We start from the raw sequence: 17,579 nt of genomic DNA on the forward strand, positions 1-17,579 counted from the left end.
ATGAAATATACAATTTTACTCTAGTTCTTGAATGCTTCCTCCCCCCCACCACCACCACTATCATGATCCCAATTCTACCTTACATATCTGGCTGGACCAGAGGATGTACACTGGCACAGATAGGAACTGGAAATACAGGGAATCCAGGACAGATGAAACCTTCAGGACCAGTGGTGAGAGTGGTGATATCGGGAGGGTAGAGGGAAGGTGATGGAGAAAGGGGAAACAGATTACAAGGTTTACATATAACCTCCTCCCTGGGAGACGGACAGCAGAGAAGTGGGTGAGGGAGATGTCAGATGGTGTAAGATGATAAAATAATAATAATTTATAAATTATCAAGGGTTCAGTAGGTAGCGGAGAGAGGGGAAAAAATGAGGAGCTGATCCCAAGGGCTCAAGTAGAAAGCAGGTGTTTTGAAAATGATGATAGCAACATATGTACGAATGTGCTTGACACAATTGATGTATGTAGGGATTGTGCAAAGAGTTGTATGAGCCCCTAATAAAATGATTAAGAAATAAATAAATAAATAGTGAGTTGAAACGAATCATAGGGTTTCCAAGGTTGTAAATCTTCATAGTAGCTCATCTTTCTCCTGCTGAATAGCTTGTGGGTTCATACCGCCAACCTTACAACTAATAGCCAAGTGGTTTTACCACCAGAGTATCATGCTGGGTAAAGTAGAGGGCAGTGAAAAAGAGAAAGACCCTTAATTAGATGGACTGACACAGTGTTGAAGCAATGGGCACAATCATAATTGTAAAGATGGCTCAGAACTGGGCAGTGATTCATTCTGCTATACATAGTTATGTGTGGAAACTAATTATGATGGTACCGAATAATAACCAACTCCTGAAGCCTCTATATTTAGACTATACCTAAATTGCAAAAGTACTGAAGAAGGTAACTAATCTAGAAAATATTTTTAAATGAGTTAATTTTTATCTACTTTAGTTTTGATAGAATTTGCCTCTGAGGTCCTTTCATGTAGTAGTGGTCAGATCACATACAATAAATTAGAGCTGAAGATAGTGTTTCAAAAATAATATTGATAATACCATCTTCTTTTAAAGGAAAAGCACAGACCACCTTGGTTAGTTCATCCATTTATTTCTGCCTTTATGCAAAAAAATGGTATTTACTACAAAGGAGACACATCCTTCGCCTTCACAAACTGGTAATCAATTGGTAATGTTAGGGAATGGAAACATGGAAAAAAAGTCTTACAAATCATCTGAATGCTATTGACACTTTTTTAAAAGTTTATTTTTAAATTTTCTATAGTTACAGATGAGAAATTAACTGTATGCAGAAAGCAAAGAATTCTTTTTTTCACAGGGTCAAGTAGAAGTTCTTCAAGGAGGAATGGAGAGTGTGGAAAATAAGGCACAATCAAGCTCCATGACGGCGGACCCGTCCTAGCCTATCCTAAGGGCAAGGACTGCTTCTGTGATGGAAGATCGGTGATAGGAGAAGCAGCAAATGAAGGGAAGAGGACAGGAGGGACTCTGCCTATAAGGCCTATCTCTGTCTCCCAAGCTTGGAATTCACAAAGCTGATGGTGACGAGCCATCCAAATATGAGACATGGTGTAATGCAGACTATCTGTCAGAAGGATACCTCTGGTGTTACTGTGATGTCGATGGGGGAGATTCTGAAGAAGAAGATGAATGTTGTAGGCAAAAAATGAAAATCTAAATAGGAATATAAGATTGATAAAGACATACTCCTTTTTCCTGCAATATCCCCCAAATCCATAATTAGAAACTAGAATTACTTGGCTCTAAATAAATATTTGCTGTGCGAATGAGACAAAGTGCCCTTGCAATAGGCATGAGAATGAGCACATAGGTTTGAGAGCTATTCAGGAGGCCACAGTGACTGTGGTAGCTACAATCTGGTGTCAATTTGGGACTTGAGAGGATTAAGAGTGAAGGGGTGGAGTCTCGTCTATCAATCCAGTCATCGGCAATAAGGCCTCTGTGTGGGCACGACCTTCCTCTGAGGATTCTGGGAATTCCTGTATTTCCTCCTTGGAGGCCGGAGAGACTCTCTCTCTTGACTCATTCCCTGAGAGACACTCTACTGACAAGACACATGGCACTATGCTGATAGACCCCATGCCCTGGGAACTGGAGGAGCCATGTGGAGACCCCTGCCAGCACTGAGATGCTTACAACACCACTGGATCCGCAAGACTTTGCACCCACAGCCTGTGATCTTCCTGCATTTGGCGTCATTGCAGGTGTTGCATGAGTTTGAAGGGATTTTTTAGATTGGTATCAGACATATGGGTTAATATTGGAATTATGGACTTGATCTGGTCTTGGCTGGGATGTTTTCTCAATATTCAACTGCTCTTGTATATAAAGCTCTTTCCTATACATATATGTGGGTAGGAATTTGCTTGTTTCTCTAGTCTACCCAGACTAACACGGTGATAGAATTCATTGGCCAATAAATATGAACAGAATAGGGGGATAAAAACAAGGATACTCTAGGATTTCAAGGTTTAACAAGTAGGTAAATCAGTGTACTATTATTTTAGATGCACTTCCCATTATAAAAGAGATTTATGTTTAATGAGTAGGTTGATTTCTCATTGCCTAAGCCTATCATTTCATGGTTGTGTCTAATTCTTTTAAGGTATCTCTCCTGGTAGTTCTTCACAGTTACCTTTACATCAATAGATTTCTTTCTGTCAGGTAAAAAACACAAATGATAGCTGATAATTTGAAGAAAATTTTAAAGCATCTTCATTCAGAGTGAAGAATATTTCCATGATGAGAAAAATTATTACCTAACTCACATGTCAAAATCACAAAGGCATTGGATCGGGTTTCTTAAAATAGTTCACCGTCCCTCTCAGAATCTGGAGTTGAAAGAAGAAAATATGTTTGAGGGTAGGTAGCCCATGCTGGAGTCAGGGAGGAAAAACCTTTTACAATGTTTCCGAAGAATGATCCCTGCCCTCTGGGGTGCCATTATATGACCAAGAGATTGCCCACAGGAATTCAAACGCATATTTTCTTAGGCAGACCAATTCCGTATTATTAAATTTAGATTTAGACAGATAACAATCATCTGTGAAGAGTAGACATGTAAAGAATTTTATACAGTCAACAGCATGAAGAAATTTGGAGGAAACCGAGAAAGAAAATACATAAATAAAGAGCCCGACAGAGAACTTCAGGTCTTCTTACTAAGGAAATGAAAATCAGACAAGATAGAAATATAAAGAAGCCACCAGAGTGGCCTCAAGCCAATAACAAAGATATGAGTAATCCGGATATAAAATATTGCTTTTAGAGGTGAGATGCCAGATAGAATCTCAGCTTTATTTACACAAGGATCTTAAAGATATCTGCAGAAAGAAAGAAGCAAAGATGTGCAGCCGGCTTTTGCTGCCTTATGAACAAGTGTTCTACCAGAGAAGCGTAGTAGCTTTATTTTTTTTAAAATCATTTCTACTGAGTATGCCTGTGCTGAATATGATAGGGACCGATCAGAAAATGTTAATTAATGCTAGTTTGAAGATGAATGGAAATAGAATGCATGGGAAAGCAAAGTAAAATAAAATGACATCTCAAGGTCACGTGATGACAAACTACGCTGGACCACACCCCTCCCCCCTCTTTCATTTCTGCTTAAGCAAAGTGTAAAGCAATCAAGGGTTCACTGAATGTAAGATCAGGCACTTTTATTGATGTGTTCTGCCAAGGAGTTACACATTTTATCATATATTGGAGAAGCAGATGGAGATTTCCGAAAGATCATATTTAGCATGAAAATGTCACAGATAACTTGAGTGTGTGTTCCTAATATTAATTAATCATCCAAGCAACACTATGTGTTGAGTGCCTACAATATGCATTATTCAGCTGTCCCATAATACATCTGGAAACTATAGGATTGCAAATGTAATATCACATTCGGTTTGACCTATATGAATGAGTATGAAAGAAATCCTTAACAAGAATGTGCTATATGGATGCTTGGGTCTGCAGTGGAGCTCAGAACTATCTGTCCACCTTCTCTGTATTGACAGTGACGGAATAGGTATTAAATGGCCCCATCCTTGTGACATTTACTCAGAAAAGAACAAGAAACTTAAAACTCTCCGTCACTTTCAATGACAATTAACTAGAGTGACTGTCTTGGGAAGGGAAACGTGGAGAGCAAACTTCAGCTTTACCATGTCTAGATTTGAACAATGGCAGTAGTCTTTCCCATTCTCATAGACTCTTCATACTGGAAGACGTCACCAAATCACATTCTAAATCCAACCAATTGCTTGTTTTTGTTCATATAGTTTTCTTGGAAAAGCCACTTCCCTTCAGTTACATATCGTCTATGTCTGCTAATGCCAGATTTGAATAGTTGCAAGAAAGACCATATGGCTCACAAAGCTAATATTACTCTAACCCAGTTACTTTGCTTTCAGATAAGGCAACTGGGCCTCACTTAACTGAGGCCCAGAGAGGTTAAGTGACATTTCAAAGTCACATGGTGACTAGCTAAGCTGTCAGACATATTAAAGAAGCAATTCATAATTCATGCAATATAAACTATAACTAGGACAATGCAGCCAAGGATGGAATAATTTCTAACTGTGATACGGTTAGAAGGTGTGGTAGGCTTTGAAAAATGTGTGGAATCAAGATATAGGGGAAATGAGTGCAAGAGAGGGGAACTGAGAAGAGAGGTCGGTGTAAGGAGCTGGCACTATGCATAGAGAGAACCATAAAAGGCTTGGAGGTCGCCGTCAGAAGATAAAACTGGGAATAGGGAGCAAGAAGGACTATAATGGAAATGTGTTGGATAGGAATCACTATATCAATACTCAAATCAGGATCACATTAATAACATCCAATGGTCTCATTTGTACTCACAAATTGAATGAACAGGATTATGATGATGATGGAGATGGGGAACAATAATATTTAGGGTATTTATTTTGACAATATAAATAAATGAACGCTGTGACTAACTAGCACAGAGCATGCATTTATTATCTGCAAAATTCATTTTTCAGCAAGCTTTTCCTTTTTATTATAGCAGACTGAACCTGACCTTCTTTTCGGACTTATCAAAAAGTAGCCAGTAACATTCTATATGTCTGGACTCAGAGAAGACATTGAAAATTGCCATGACAACACATTCCTTTTAACAAAACCTCCAGCTCCATTCATTCATCAGCATGTCACATAGATCACATTCCTGGAGCCTTGGAAAACATCCTGATCCTAGATTCTGAAACGATAACCAGGCTATCTTCAGATGTGTATTGATGAGCCAGAAAGTGCTCTCTGCTTTCAAGAGACAACCAATTAATATCCCAGTTGACAAATAGAAGTCAATGGTCTCTGAACCTCATATACCATGATAGATCATCCACTGAGATGCCGGGAAATTCACAAACCCAACCCTTTTCTTATCTCCAGGTTGATTCTATAGTATTGTAAAATTTGATGAAAAGGTATTAGGTTGTATGATAAAATCAGAAGAAAGAATGTATTAAGCTAACTTTAGAATGCATCATTTTAAAATGGGCTAATAAAATCATTGGAGGCATAGTGGTTATGTGTTGGGCTGCTAACTACAAGATCAGCAGTTCAAAACCACAAGCCACTCCATGGGAGAAACACAGGCTTTCTGCTCCTGAGCAGAGCTGCAGTCTCAGAAACCCACAGCGGCAGTGTGACTCTGCTCTCTATGGTTCTTAGGAGTTCTAATCGACTTGATGGCAGTGAGAATAAAATTCCATCACATGGATTTCCCAAACCTAATGTAGGCACAGGTATGAAAACTAATCTCATCGAATGGATAAAGGATAAATATTATAATACTGGAATTGGAAGCCATTTCATATAACAAGTGAAGCATTGCCTTCACTTGGCTTTTGTGTAACCCATTGACTTCAGTGTTCTGTTAATCTAAGCCTTGTTTATGATCCCTTTATTAAGTGAATCATTTGTTCATGTACCAAGTCTCTTCTAAAAGTGTTCCAAATGGCCAATGATTATTTCCAGTCACACGAATTTACCCAGTGCAGAAGGATTAAAGCACAGGTGGCCAGTGGTTGTTGTTCCTAGCGTCATCCAGTGGGTTCGGACTTGTCGCAACCCTGTGGACCACAGAGTGACATACTGCTTGGTCCTGCGTTATCCTAACACTTGTTCTTAGGTTTGTGTTGATTCAGTTCCTCGAGGTTCTTTTTCCTGTGCCCCTTCACTTTAGTGAGCATGACGCCCTTTTGCAGTGACTGCTCTAGTCACATATACAAAATACATGAGACAGTCTCACCATCCATGCCTCTGAGGAGCAGACCTATTCATTCTTTCAGCAGAATCTGGTATTTTCAATAGGAACCAACACAATAGCTCAAATGCACTGATTTTTCTTCAGTCTTCCTGATTCAATGTTCAGTGTTCACAAGCATATGAGGCAATGGAAAACACCATGGCTTGGGTCAAGCACACCTAAACACTTTACAGCGGTCTGTGTAGCAGATTTCCTCAATGAAATTGATTGATCTCTTGACTGCTGCTTACATGCACATTGATTGTGGATCCAAGCAAGATGAAATCCTTGACCACTTCCATCGCTTTTCCTTTTACCATGATGTCACGCATTGGTCTAGTTGTGAGGATTCTGGTTTTGTAAAGTCATATTGAAGGTTGCAATCCTTTATCTTCATCAGCAAGTGCCTCAAGACCTCCACACTGTCAGCAAGCAAGATTGTGTCACCTGCATTTCTCAGGTTGTTAATAAACCGTACCCCAATCTTAATACCACCTTGTTATTCATAGAATCCAGTTCCTCTATTTGCTGAACATCCTGATTGAACAAGATTGATGAGAAGATGCCACCCTGACACACAGACCTTTCCTCATTTTAAACCATGCAGTATATCTTCGTTCTGTTCATACAACTACCTCTTGATCCATGTACAGGTTCCTTATGAACACAATGATATGTTCTGGAATTCCAATTTTCTCTATTAGAGAAATGTAATGTTTCAACAAGCCGATGAAGCCCTGGAAGGACTCACTGGTCTATGCCAGGACATTTAGAAGACAGCTGCTTGTACAGATGACTGGAGAGTTCCATATTTGCCCCTCTTCTGAAGAAAGAATGCTCAACTTATAGGACAATATCGTTGGTATCACACAAAATAAAATGTTTCTGAAGATCATTCGAAATTGGTTGCAGCAGTACATTGACAGTGAGCTGCCAGAGGTTCAGATTGGATTCAGAAGAGGACAAGGCACGAGGGATATCACTGAATACATCAGAGAATTCCAGAAAGATGTTTGCTTGTTTTTCATTGACTTTGCAAAGGTATTTGACTATGTGGATCATAACAAGCTTCATACACTCCCCAGGTACCTGTGACACCACCGAGCCCGCTTGGTGGGCCTCCTCTCGCTTTGGTCACTTGTCAGTTTCTTTTGAAAGTCCCTCTTTCTCTACTTTATCTCTGTCTCTCCTTCACAAGTGAGTCCTGAACCCTCATAGTTTTTATATTCTTTCCCCATGGTTCTAGTAACTTTATAAATGCTGATTATTTCTGATGCTTCCTCCTCAAACTCTTAAAAAGGTGTTGTTTTACTTCAGAATGATATATACTTGCTTTACTTCACATTTTCATTTGGATGTCTCCAAAAATCCTGAACTCAACATGTCTAAACTGAACTCTTGATCCTCCTTTTACCTCCGCCTGCTCTTCTTGTAGGTCAGTACACGGCACAGCAGTGCATCCTGCTATTCAGGAAAGATCCTTGGAAGTCAAACTTCATTAACAACTTCCTCTCAAATCATCACCCTGAGAACTTACCAAGATTTTTCAATTGTGCTAACTATATGTATATATGTGTGGATATGGACACATAGCTATAGATGTAGATGATATAGATATAGATGATAGACATAGACATAGATGATAGAGTGATATAGACATAGAGTGGATGATACAGAGATAGGGATAGCTATGGTAGAGCACTGTTTAAGTGCTCAGGTACTAAATAAAAGGTTGGTGGTTCAAACCCACTCATTATTTTTGCAGCAGAAAGAGTTGATGATCTGCTTTAAAGATTAAGTCAAGGAAACAGTATGGTAAAAAGGTCTACTCTGTCACATGGGATCACTATGAGTTGGAATCAGCTTGATCAGTTAGTGAAAAAAATTACTGAATTTTAATTTCATTTATCACAATTTTTTAAATCCCCCTTGTATATGCAGTGACAGCTCCAAAAACCAGAACCTGGTCAAGGCAGAAACATCAGAGAAGGAAAACTCAATGTTTTTCAATAAAACAAGCCATAAAAAAGAGGGAAGAATACATTCTGTCAAAGACAGGAAACTTGTGAGTCCTGGAAACACCAGGCAGATTTGTGGAGGCCCAGGTCTCACGGGTTATACTGTATGTACACACACACACACACACACACACACACACACACACACACTATGTTCATATTCATCTTCACAGCTACCATCCTAACTCAACCCCCTGCTCTTTCTTCATTACGGTTTTACTTTTCTAATGAATCTTCCTATATCTGTCCCTTCTCCTTCAGCACCTTAATTGGGTTCTCGAAGCATCACACTCAGTGACCTCTTAGAAATGCAAATTATGTCATTTTCCTCTCCAAAGCCTTAAGGATAATGATGTGCCTCGGAATGAAGTTCAAATCCCTACTCATGAACAGCAAGGTCCTGCAAGCTGTACTATGCCTCCTTCACTTCTTGTCCTTCCCAGCCACACCACCCATTCATTCTCTGACCTTCCTAAGGTTCATTGCGAAGGCTGTTTGGAAGTTCAGAAGAAAAGTCGGAGGACATACGTCTGACAAATGGAAGACGGGGGGACACAGTGCCCTGTTGACCACAGGCCTGGGGGCAGCACGATTAGGAGTTGACTCAAGGGCAACCCAATTTGGGCATTTTTAGTCAGAGTCATCAAAATAGTTTACACTAAGACTTCCCCAGAAAAGTAAGCAAAAGGCAGGAATAAACAGTTGACCATGGAGGAGAGACAAACAGATCCCGAGTTCAGTCAGCCTTAGTTGTGTCTGACTCCAGTCTCACAGTGCCATTTCTCAGACGCCGGTGAGGTTCCCTCACCACGTGCTTCCACAGGTGTCCCTCCCACCTGGCTTAAAATCAGGGTACTTTTTATACCCCGTCTTTGGGTGTGCGTCACCACTAGCAGATTGCAAGCACTTCAAGGCAAGAGAAATGATAAGGTAAAGTTTAAAATTCGGGGATAACGCTTTTTACAAAAAAGGCAAACCTTCCCCCCCCCCCCCACCTAGACATTTCAATTACAATCTATGTGAGGCTTTCTTTTCATTATTGCAAGTTTTCTCGTGGGAATACAATTTCCTACTCTCAGCTCGGCCTCAGTGTGACAGGGAAAGAGACCACTTTCTCTTTTGGAATGTTGCTGAGTTTTTCCCACTGAACTGAACCTGACTCCAGTTCACCGAAATGCCACTCCTTTGCTTTGATGCCAGTTTCTGAATTCATATATATTTCATTACAAGATAGAATTGCTCAGAACTAAGTTGTTTAACTGGACTGCTTGCAAATGTGAAAGGCGTGGAGGGATCTATTTATTGAAAGTAGCACCTCGCAGGATACGGAATAGAGGGCACACCTCACGGTGCACAGGATATACCATGTAAACCGAAGGCATGTAAGCTAACCTAGAGACAATGAAGGAATGTGAAGAAAAGTCCAAGAGAGTCAGAGCCACGCCAGGAGTCAAGCAAATAAGTAAATCATCTTTAACTAGAAGGAGATCTTAAACTTGACTACCCCTAGGCTCACTTTTTGCTTATTTTAATACTCATGTTAAGGTCCTTTTGATAAACTTGCATATTCCCAGCTAATAAATATCAAGTTAGATTATATACAGTAGTTACTACAATCACTATAGAAATAGGTGATGCCACATATATTATTACTTTGTTTACTTTTATAGAGTTGTTTCTAAGTATCTCTCAACAGAGATTCTCTAAAAACAAAACACATACTCTCAGAAGCCTCGGGAGAAGGAGCACACAGAAGCTCCCTGTGAACTCACCATTTGAGCCTCCATTTTAATATTTTCCTTTTAAGTTTATATAAATTTTACTTCTATTCCAAAACACAGCTCTATTTGTTCTGAAATTAAACTGTTCCTTCCATTTTGTTTACATTTCCAGATGGTAGAGCGGTATGATGGAAAGTGGTTTGAGTCCCTGAAACCATAGAGAGCAGGGAGAGCCACCCAACAACTAGGAACACCCATCTTAGATGAAAATGTAAGAAATCCATTTCTCTTAATAGTTTTAACCAGTAGAAATGTTTATTTGTTGCAGTAACCATTATTACCCAAACCAGTGCACTCCTTATAATGTGTAAGGAAGAGTAGGAATTTTGAAGTTAAGAGACATTCTTCCTACCACCTAAATTAAATGATTTTGCATCCCCTCTACTAATTATCCCACATTTGTTTGCATTTGCTTAATAAGTGCAGTTGAAATTTCATCCAAATGTCTTAGACTTCCTCATGCATTGAAAACCTGTAATTAAAACATCTGTTCAGAATTTATTAATTTGCCAAGGGTTAAACATCACATAGCATGAAAATTCAGGCTTAACATTCATTTGTCATTCAGAAGGAAGAAGATAAAAAATGAACAAATGAGAAGAAGTGGTGGCCCCAATAAAGCCATTTGAGATCATTTGCCACGGCACTAATTCATCATCTGTATTCTGGAATGCTTCTGCTTTCTGGTACATATAAAAGGCAGGGGGGGAAATGCATTCGATGTTTAACTTCAAAATGTTGATTTTACATTATCTTAAGCACATGCTTCTAAGTATAACAACATTTAGTATTTTAAAACATACATTTAAAAGGCTTTTATGATTACAAAGCAGGCAATCAGTATCACAATCAAGCACCTGGATATAGAACATTATAACTTTTAGTGGATCTATATTGCTTTAGGCTCAGACTGTAAAATGTAACAGCATGGGACAACTTATTTTTTTCTCTCATAATAATTTAAAAAAAACTAACAGGTAAAATAAAATGAAATTACAGAAACATAAACTCAGTATTATTAGAATTATCACAGCCTTGAATCTATAGGCATTTCCTCCAAATCCATTAACCTTTCCTTTTATCAACCATATTGAGCTTTGTGTCATTTTAATAATTCTTATGTCAGTACTCATATCCTAAATTCCTTGTTTCTCCTAGCTCCACATTGTGCCCATCAGGAAAACTGTCCATCTTGGGCGAAGTCAATTACCCATGGCTCTTTGTGTACACCTAAGCAGCTGACCACACCGCTGAAAGCACACGCTAAAGTGCAGGTTGGCACCATTACCACTGCATAGCAATTCCATCAGCTTCCTTTGCCGAATCTCCAACACTGCACATTGACCATTGCAAGCCAGCTCTATACTACACAAATTTCTGAGATGGCATTCTGTCCAACACACATTCACTCTATAAATAACCTCACTTTCTTCTTCCCAGAGATAAAGGAAGCCATCTGATAACAATTTTACTTCAACATGTGAGTACATTGTTACCTAAACTCATTTTCTCCACCTTCTCTACAGATACAATAGGGAAGCAGTTCCTTATCTTCCCTGAGGCTAATCTCAACACATATTCTTAGGAGACCAACCCTTCCAGCTCACCAGCTTTCTCAGCAGTCTTACACAATATGTCTGTCTCCTTTTTTATTTTTTAATTTATCTCACTCTTCTCTCTTGCTCCGTCTCTATAGATTTGTATTTTCTAACAAATCATTAACTATTGTATTTTTCTCAAAGCTTAATTCTCAATCTCTCTTTTCATCTTATTCTGCTCAGTCTCATCCACTTCAGCTTTTACCTCTTGCCTGGCACCGAGATGAGTCTATGTACCAGGGTGCTCTCCTACCTGCATTTCCCCATGTCCTTTGCCAACTGACTGTACAGCACTCCCGCATAGCCAGTTCATGAAGCCATAACTTGATGAGTGGGTCATACTTGACTCTTTCCTCAGGAAACTTAATTCCAACCCTGCTATTTCTGCCACCTTTGCTCCTTCACTATCTCTTAATCCACTCATGCCCTCACCCCAACTATTTTTCACATTTCCTCCAGTCCTAATTTTGTTTAACTTGGACTATTCCAGAGAAATCACAGTAATATAAAAATAAGAGTAGGCCACCTTCCTATTTAAAACAATCCAACGACTATTTCTGCTCTTAAAACCCTTAATTAGTCATCTACATCCTTGATCAAAATCAGTAACATAGCCTACAGGACCTTGTCTCCTGATGGGAAGCCTGAAACACAGCCTGCTTTGTGATTATGCATAGGTAGCTTTCTCATCACCTTTACGCAATATGCTCTTTGCCGAAATGTTCTCTTTTCCAAAGGCATCTCTAGGGTTGGTGTCAACCAGTGTGGGAATATATAATGGCACTGCCACTCATAGGTCCATGAGGCTGGTTGACAATGGGTGCAATGGCCCCACCCTACCCTGCCCACATGCCAGGTCAAGGGTCCAGCAATGCAGCCCCACCTGCTGCAGCTCCCAGCAGCTCCTGCTCTCTCCCAATGGGCTCCTTCTCTCTGCCCAGGAGCAGATATTGCAGCCTACCTGCCTGCACAGAGATTAGCGATGACAATAAACCTCCACTGCCTTGGTGCTCTGTCTCCCTGTGACCGCAGCCCATCCACCACTACCACCACTGCCACCGTGGAAGCTGTCACCATGACGTCATCATCATCCTTTTGGCATCACAACAGCCCCCTTAATGACACCACTGCTCCCCTCTACCTAGCCTCTTCTCAGCCTGTCTTCCTCAGGGACATTTCTCAAAGTTCTAAAACTAGATCAGTGACCATCTGTCCTCTTCCAAGCTTCAACTCTGCCTTTATAAAATATATCATCATTTTCCACTTGACTTTGTTCAATAACCAGCTGTACCATAAAGTAAGAGTGTTTTATGTTGCTTGCCATTCTTGGGACACAAGTTAATACCAGGAGCAACACCATGGGTATGCATTTAAATTTTGATGAAAACATAGGAAAGAGAAACTTGTATTCATATGACATCTTTAATTCAATGGCATTTTGATATGATTACAGTTACCATAGCAACTTATTGCAAATTTTTGTCAACACACCCAAATCCTGTACTCTTAGGCATGTTGGAGTATACAGTCTTAATCAACTTACACTATATGTCTGCCTTACCCCTGAATTCCTTAAAGGCAGGGGCTATGTATCCATCCTCCTTGAATTCCCTGGTGTTGGGTCCTTAAAGGAAGCTCATATTCACTTGTACAAGTAAGTTAAATTAGAGAGCTCTGCCTTCCACAGAAAAGGCAGCAAATAGAATTTGCTGAGAAAAATGTGTAAGGTACTCTGTAGGAGTATATTAAGCTTTTCTGATAAGAAACATTAACTTTCTTGGGCTATTTGATTACTCTCTAATTCACTGATGCATTAATTTCATGAATGTGGTAATTACCAAGTTAGAAATTACTAAAGGAGAGAGGAATTAGAAATCCACTGCTCGGGGGCACCTAACAATGCCCAGGTGACCTGAAATATTTCTGAAAGGAAAACCAAACCAATAGCTTCTCCTGAAGTCATTTGCCGACTGGAAGCATTCGTCTTTTAAAATGTTACCTGTGTGAGGTAAACTTATAAAGGTTACAAATCTAGGAGTTTACAAAATGGAGTGTAGTACTGCCATTGATAAAACAAATATAGAGAATGTACAATTTGATAGTGCAGTTAAATGTAAACATATTTATCTCTTTTTCAACCCTGAGGTGAATGAGTACAGGAGTAAAGAATCTGTGCCCAGTCCTGTTAAATAGGTGGTTGTCTCTGTCACTTCCCCCGTGACCACACACGACAGAGTAGAACTGCCCCTAAGGCTGTACTATGTGGACACAAGTGCTTGGTTTTTCATTGATCAAGGGGCTGTTCTGATCTCCATGCATTCCATTGTGCACCACCAGAAAAATAAAACTATTAGTTTTAATTGATCAAAATACTTGTCATGAAAATGTCGGCAATCCCAGGGTTCTCTGGATGATAGAAAAAAATATTTACATCATTTAGCATATGGTGGGGGAAATGTTCCTTATCAAGAACACCAACAGAGGAGAAAAAAAACAATAATGAAATAGAGGGGAGATGAAGAGGGAATGGCAATTTCAAACAGAAGGAGAAACAGAATTAAGGGAGAAGCTGGTTTCCAGTTAAAAGGTCTTGTAAAATGCCATTTGCCCCCTTGAAGAGTCGTCCAACTATCAAGGATGAATGAAGCAAAATAAAACCAAGCAAGTTAAAACAACAACAAAAACAAAACAAACAAACAACCCTCAACTCACTCTATCTTTAGGGAATCAAATGAACAGCCCAAACCTCAGGGCACAACATGGAGAATAAATGGTAAATGCATTTTGTTGTGTAACAAATAGGTGTAGATCCAGAGAACCAGCACTCCAGACAACAATCCCACATCTGAATGTTTCTTTTCCAGTTGATGTCAAATAAACTTACCCTCACGATGACCCCGTGTCTGTCACAGCGAGACTGTGCTCCATAGGATATTCATTAGCTGATTTTCAGAAGCCAATTGGCAGGCCTATCTTCCCAGGATCCCTTGGGTGAATTAAAATTTCCAACCTTTCAAGAACAGCCCATGCGTTTATCATTCACACCACCCAAAACATCACTCCAAAGCCTTCTGAATATAAATAACTTCCACCGAGAGGATGTTGGGTATTATGGAAATACTGCTGTGGATATTTATGAGTAGGGAAGTAGGGTCATGAGCAAGTCATGGCAATCTATTCTGAGAGGATGTCAGCTGCATCCCATAGCACCCAGGGATGATCAGCTGAGGACGAAAGCATGCTTCAAGTCAGGTGCAGTGCTGAAGCTCCAGCCAATATGCATAGGCATAAAGCACCAAAGAGCTATAAAGTAAAGGCAGACACACCCTTAAGGGTATGCATAGAAAGAATATATTTGGTCAGCATAGGTTCAACATTCCATCAAAGCTGAAGAGGGCCTTGGCAAACTACTGGCACATCTCCCTACTCTGTCTTTGAGCAAGGAGCTGCCTTATTTAAGAATGAATAATGCCAACAGGTCTTGAAGAAAGACATCATTCTTGGAAGAGCGTCAGAGTAAACGAGGAAGACCCTTAACGGAATGGATTGGCGTGATAGCTGTAACAATGAAGTCAAACAGGAACAATTGTGAGGCTTGATTTTGGATCCAAACAAAATTAAATGCTTGACAACTTCAATGTGTCTTCTATTTATTAGGATGTTGCCTATGAGTTCAGTTGTGAGGATTTGGATGTCCTTTGCATTGAATTGTAATCCCTACTGCACGCTGCATTGCTTGATCTTCTTCAGCAAGTGCTTCAAGTCCTCCTTGCTTTCAGCAAGCAAGGTTGTACCATCTGTATATTCCATGGAGACCATTAGTAAGCTTTCCTCTGATACTGATGCTGCACCCTTCTTTATCATAGAGATAAAATACTATTTATATCTATAATTATATATAATAAAACAGACTCCCCTGTCACTGAGTTGATTTGGACTCACATCATCCATCCATTTAATATGGAGTAGAACTGCCCAGAGGGTTTCCAAGGGGTCCACATTTTGTTCCCCCCCCCGAGCAGTTTGAGTTAGACCCAGCAGCCTTTGGGTTGATAGCTGAGCACTTCAATAATCATTGTGTCCCCTGCAGGCTCCGGAATCAAATGGGAACAATTGACCTTAATAGTTACAGACAGGAGACTTCCAAAGTCTGAAATTGGAGAATGGTCTGAACTGAGAGTTTATTATGAAAGTCAAAAATTTTTAAGCAAATGATGGATTAACAGTTGCAAAGGTCTGCCTTTCCACTGAAAATCATCTGATGCTCATTAAGAGCTCTTAGAACTATTTGGAGGTTTGGAAAGCAGATTCGACATTTAAATCCATCAGAAAAGAGCTTAATGAAAGAATTAGCTATAGATCTTTCCTAAGTGAACCATGTTATACCAATTGGCCCATCACCCAGTACCCCACTCCTCAAGGTTATGGGGACTATGATATAGTTCCCAAGATAAGGTGCCAAGACAGCCTGTGGGGCCTTTCTCCTCCAAGGCTTTGGGCTTTCATAGTTTGTAGAAAGGGCCTGGAAGTGAGGCTCAAACAGCTTTCTCTCCTCCTGCTGTGACTGTGGGCAGACTCAAAGGCTGAGAGCCCCCGAGCGGATTAAGCCAGACCACTAGCTGACTGAGGCAACAGCAGAATTGGAACTCACTCTACAAAATGTAACTTGGAAAAGGCACTAAACAAACAGTCACCTATAACCTACATCACATAATAACCTCTATATCAGAAGTAAGAGAGAAATTTCAAAACAGTAGAAGAACACAGGCCCTGGATCAGATTATATCCATATATATTCTAAAATTTACAAAACCAAATCCACTGCCAATGAGTTCATTCTAACTCTCAATAGCCCTGTAGAGAGAGCAGGCAGCTTCATCTTTTTTACATAGAGTGCTTTCGAACAGCCAACCTTGTGATTAGCCATTCAATGGTCATCCTTCCATGCCACCAGGGTTCCTTGATGTACATTCATTCAAGAGAGCCGGAATTCTCAACAGAGCAGGTTGATGAACAATATATTATAGTCTCAATGATTATAAAAAGTAATAAGATTAAAAATATGTAAATGCAGTATAGTCTCTGTGAAAATAAAGGATTCCAAATGATCGCACTGGAGTTAGGACACTATTGACATATTCAAAGGTCACAGCGTCAACGGAAAATCACAAGGCATACATAGACGCAGATGAGCTGACTGAATAAAAAGACTAGCAGAAGATAGAAAGCAGCCCTGTGAAAGAGCAGATAATAGAGAACTCTATACCACTAACCTTCAGTGTACTAGAAGGATCTGAAGAACACCTGGAAGATGAAGTAAAGGAAAGGGGGACATAAAAGGACAAACTTCAATACTGAGCTAAAACAAGGAGGGATTGCTGGTACCCAATGCGCCGTGCGCACTTGTTTGCAATGGTTCCATTATCTATAAGCATTTTTTAAACAATTTTTTTCTTAAGGACTAGTCTTACCCGGTGAGTTTGACTGCATGTGTCCGAAGCTTTCGATATTTTCCTGGTTCTTCATTTCTGCTGGCAACATGTCTATATATTCCTGTCTTATAATAGAAGAAATCCTCCTGGACTTGCATTATGGCTAAAATAAAACCCAAGAGGATAGATGAGCTATTTTTTATTTGTTTTGTTAGTTCTCTTTTAAAACCTAGAAAAGCCATTGGATACATCTATGAGTATTGAATCTAAGAAGGGATTTTTACATACAGACTAATTTTTCCTCCTTAACTTCCTGCAGTATTTTCTTGTTCCCTTATAAAAATGGCTTGGCTATTTAGACTATTAGTTAAGTGCATGCTATACCTTTACAACTCCATCTATTCTTAGTTGACAGAGCAGCATGACCAAGAATTGAGCTCCTTG

At 39.7% G+C, this 17,579-nt stretch overlaps 1 protein-coding gene across 2 annotated transcripts in view; it reads right to left on the minus strand.

Annotated features, from left to right (window-relative positions):
• TINAG (tubulointerstitial nephritis antigen) overlaps positions 1 to 17,579 on the minus strand; it is a 79,696-nt gene that overhangs the window by 14,987 nt on the left and 47,130 nt on the right. For both annotated transcript variants that reach the window (XM_045294880.1, XM_004696348.2), the window contains exon 9: positions 17,175 to 17,298. In XM_045294880.1, the coding sequence (XP_045150815.1) occupies positions 17,175 to 17,298 (124 nt within the window). The remainder of the gene's footprint in view (positions 1 to 17,174; positions 17,299 to 17,579) is intronic.

The sequence above is a fragment of the Echinops telfairi genome, unplaced genomic scaffold (assembly GCF_000313985.2).
Source record: "Echinops telfairi isolate 266 unplaced genomic scaffold, ASM31398v2 ScPeMD7_3533;HRSCAF=4204_1, whole genome shotgun sequence".
NCBI classification, from domain to species: Eukaryota; Metazoa; Chordata; class Mammalia; order Afrosoricida; family Tenrecidae; genus Echinops; species Echinops telfairi.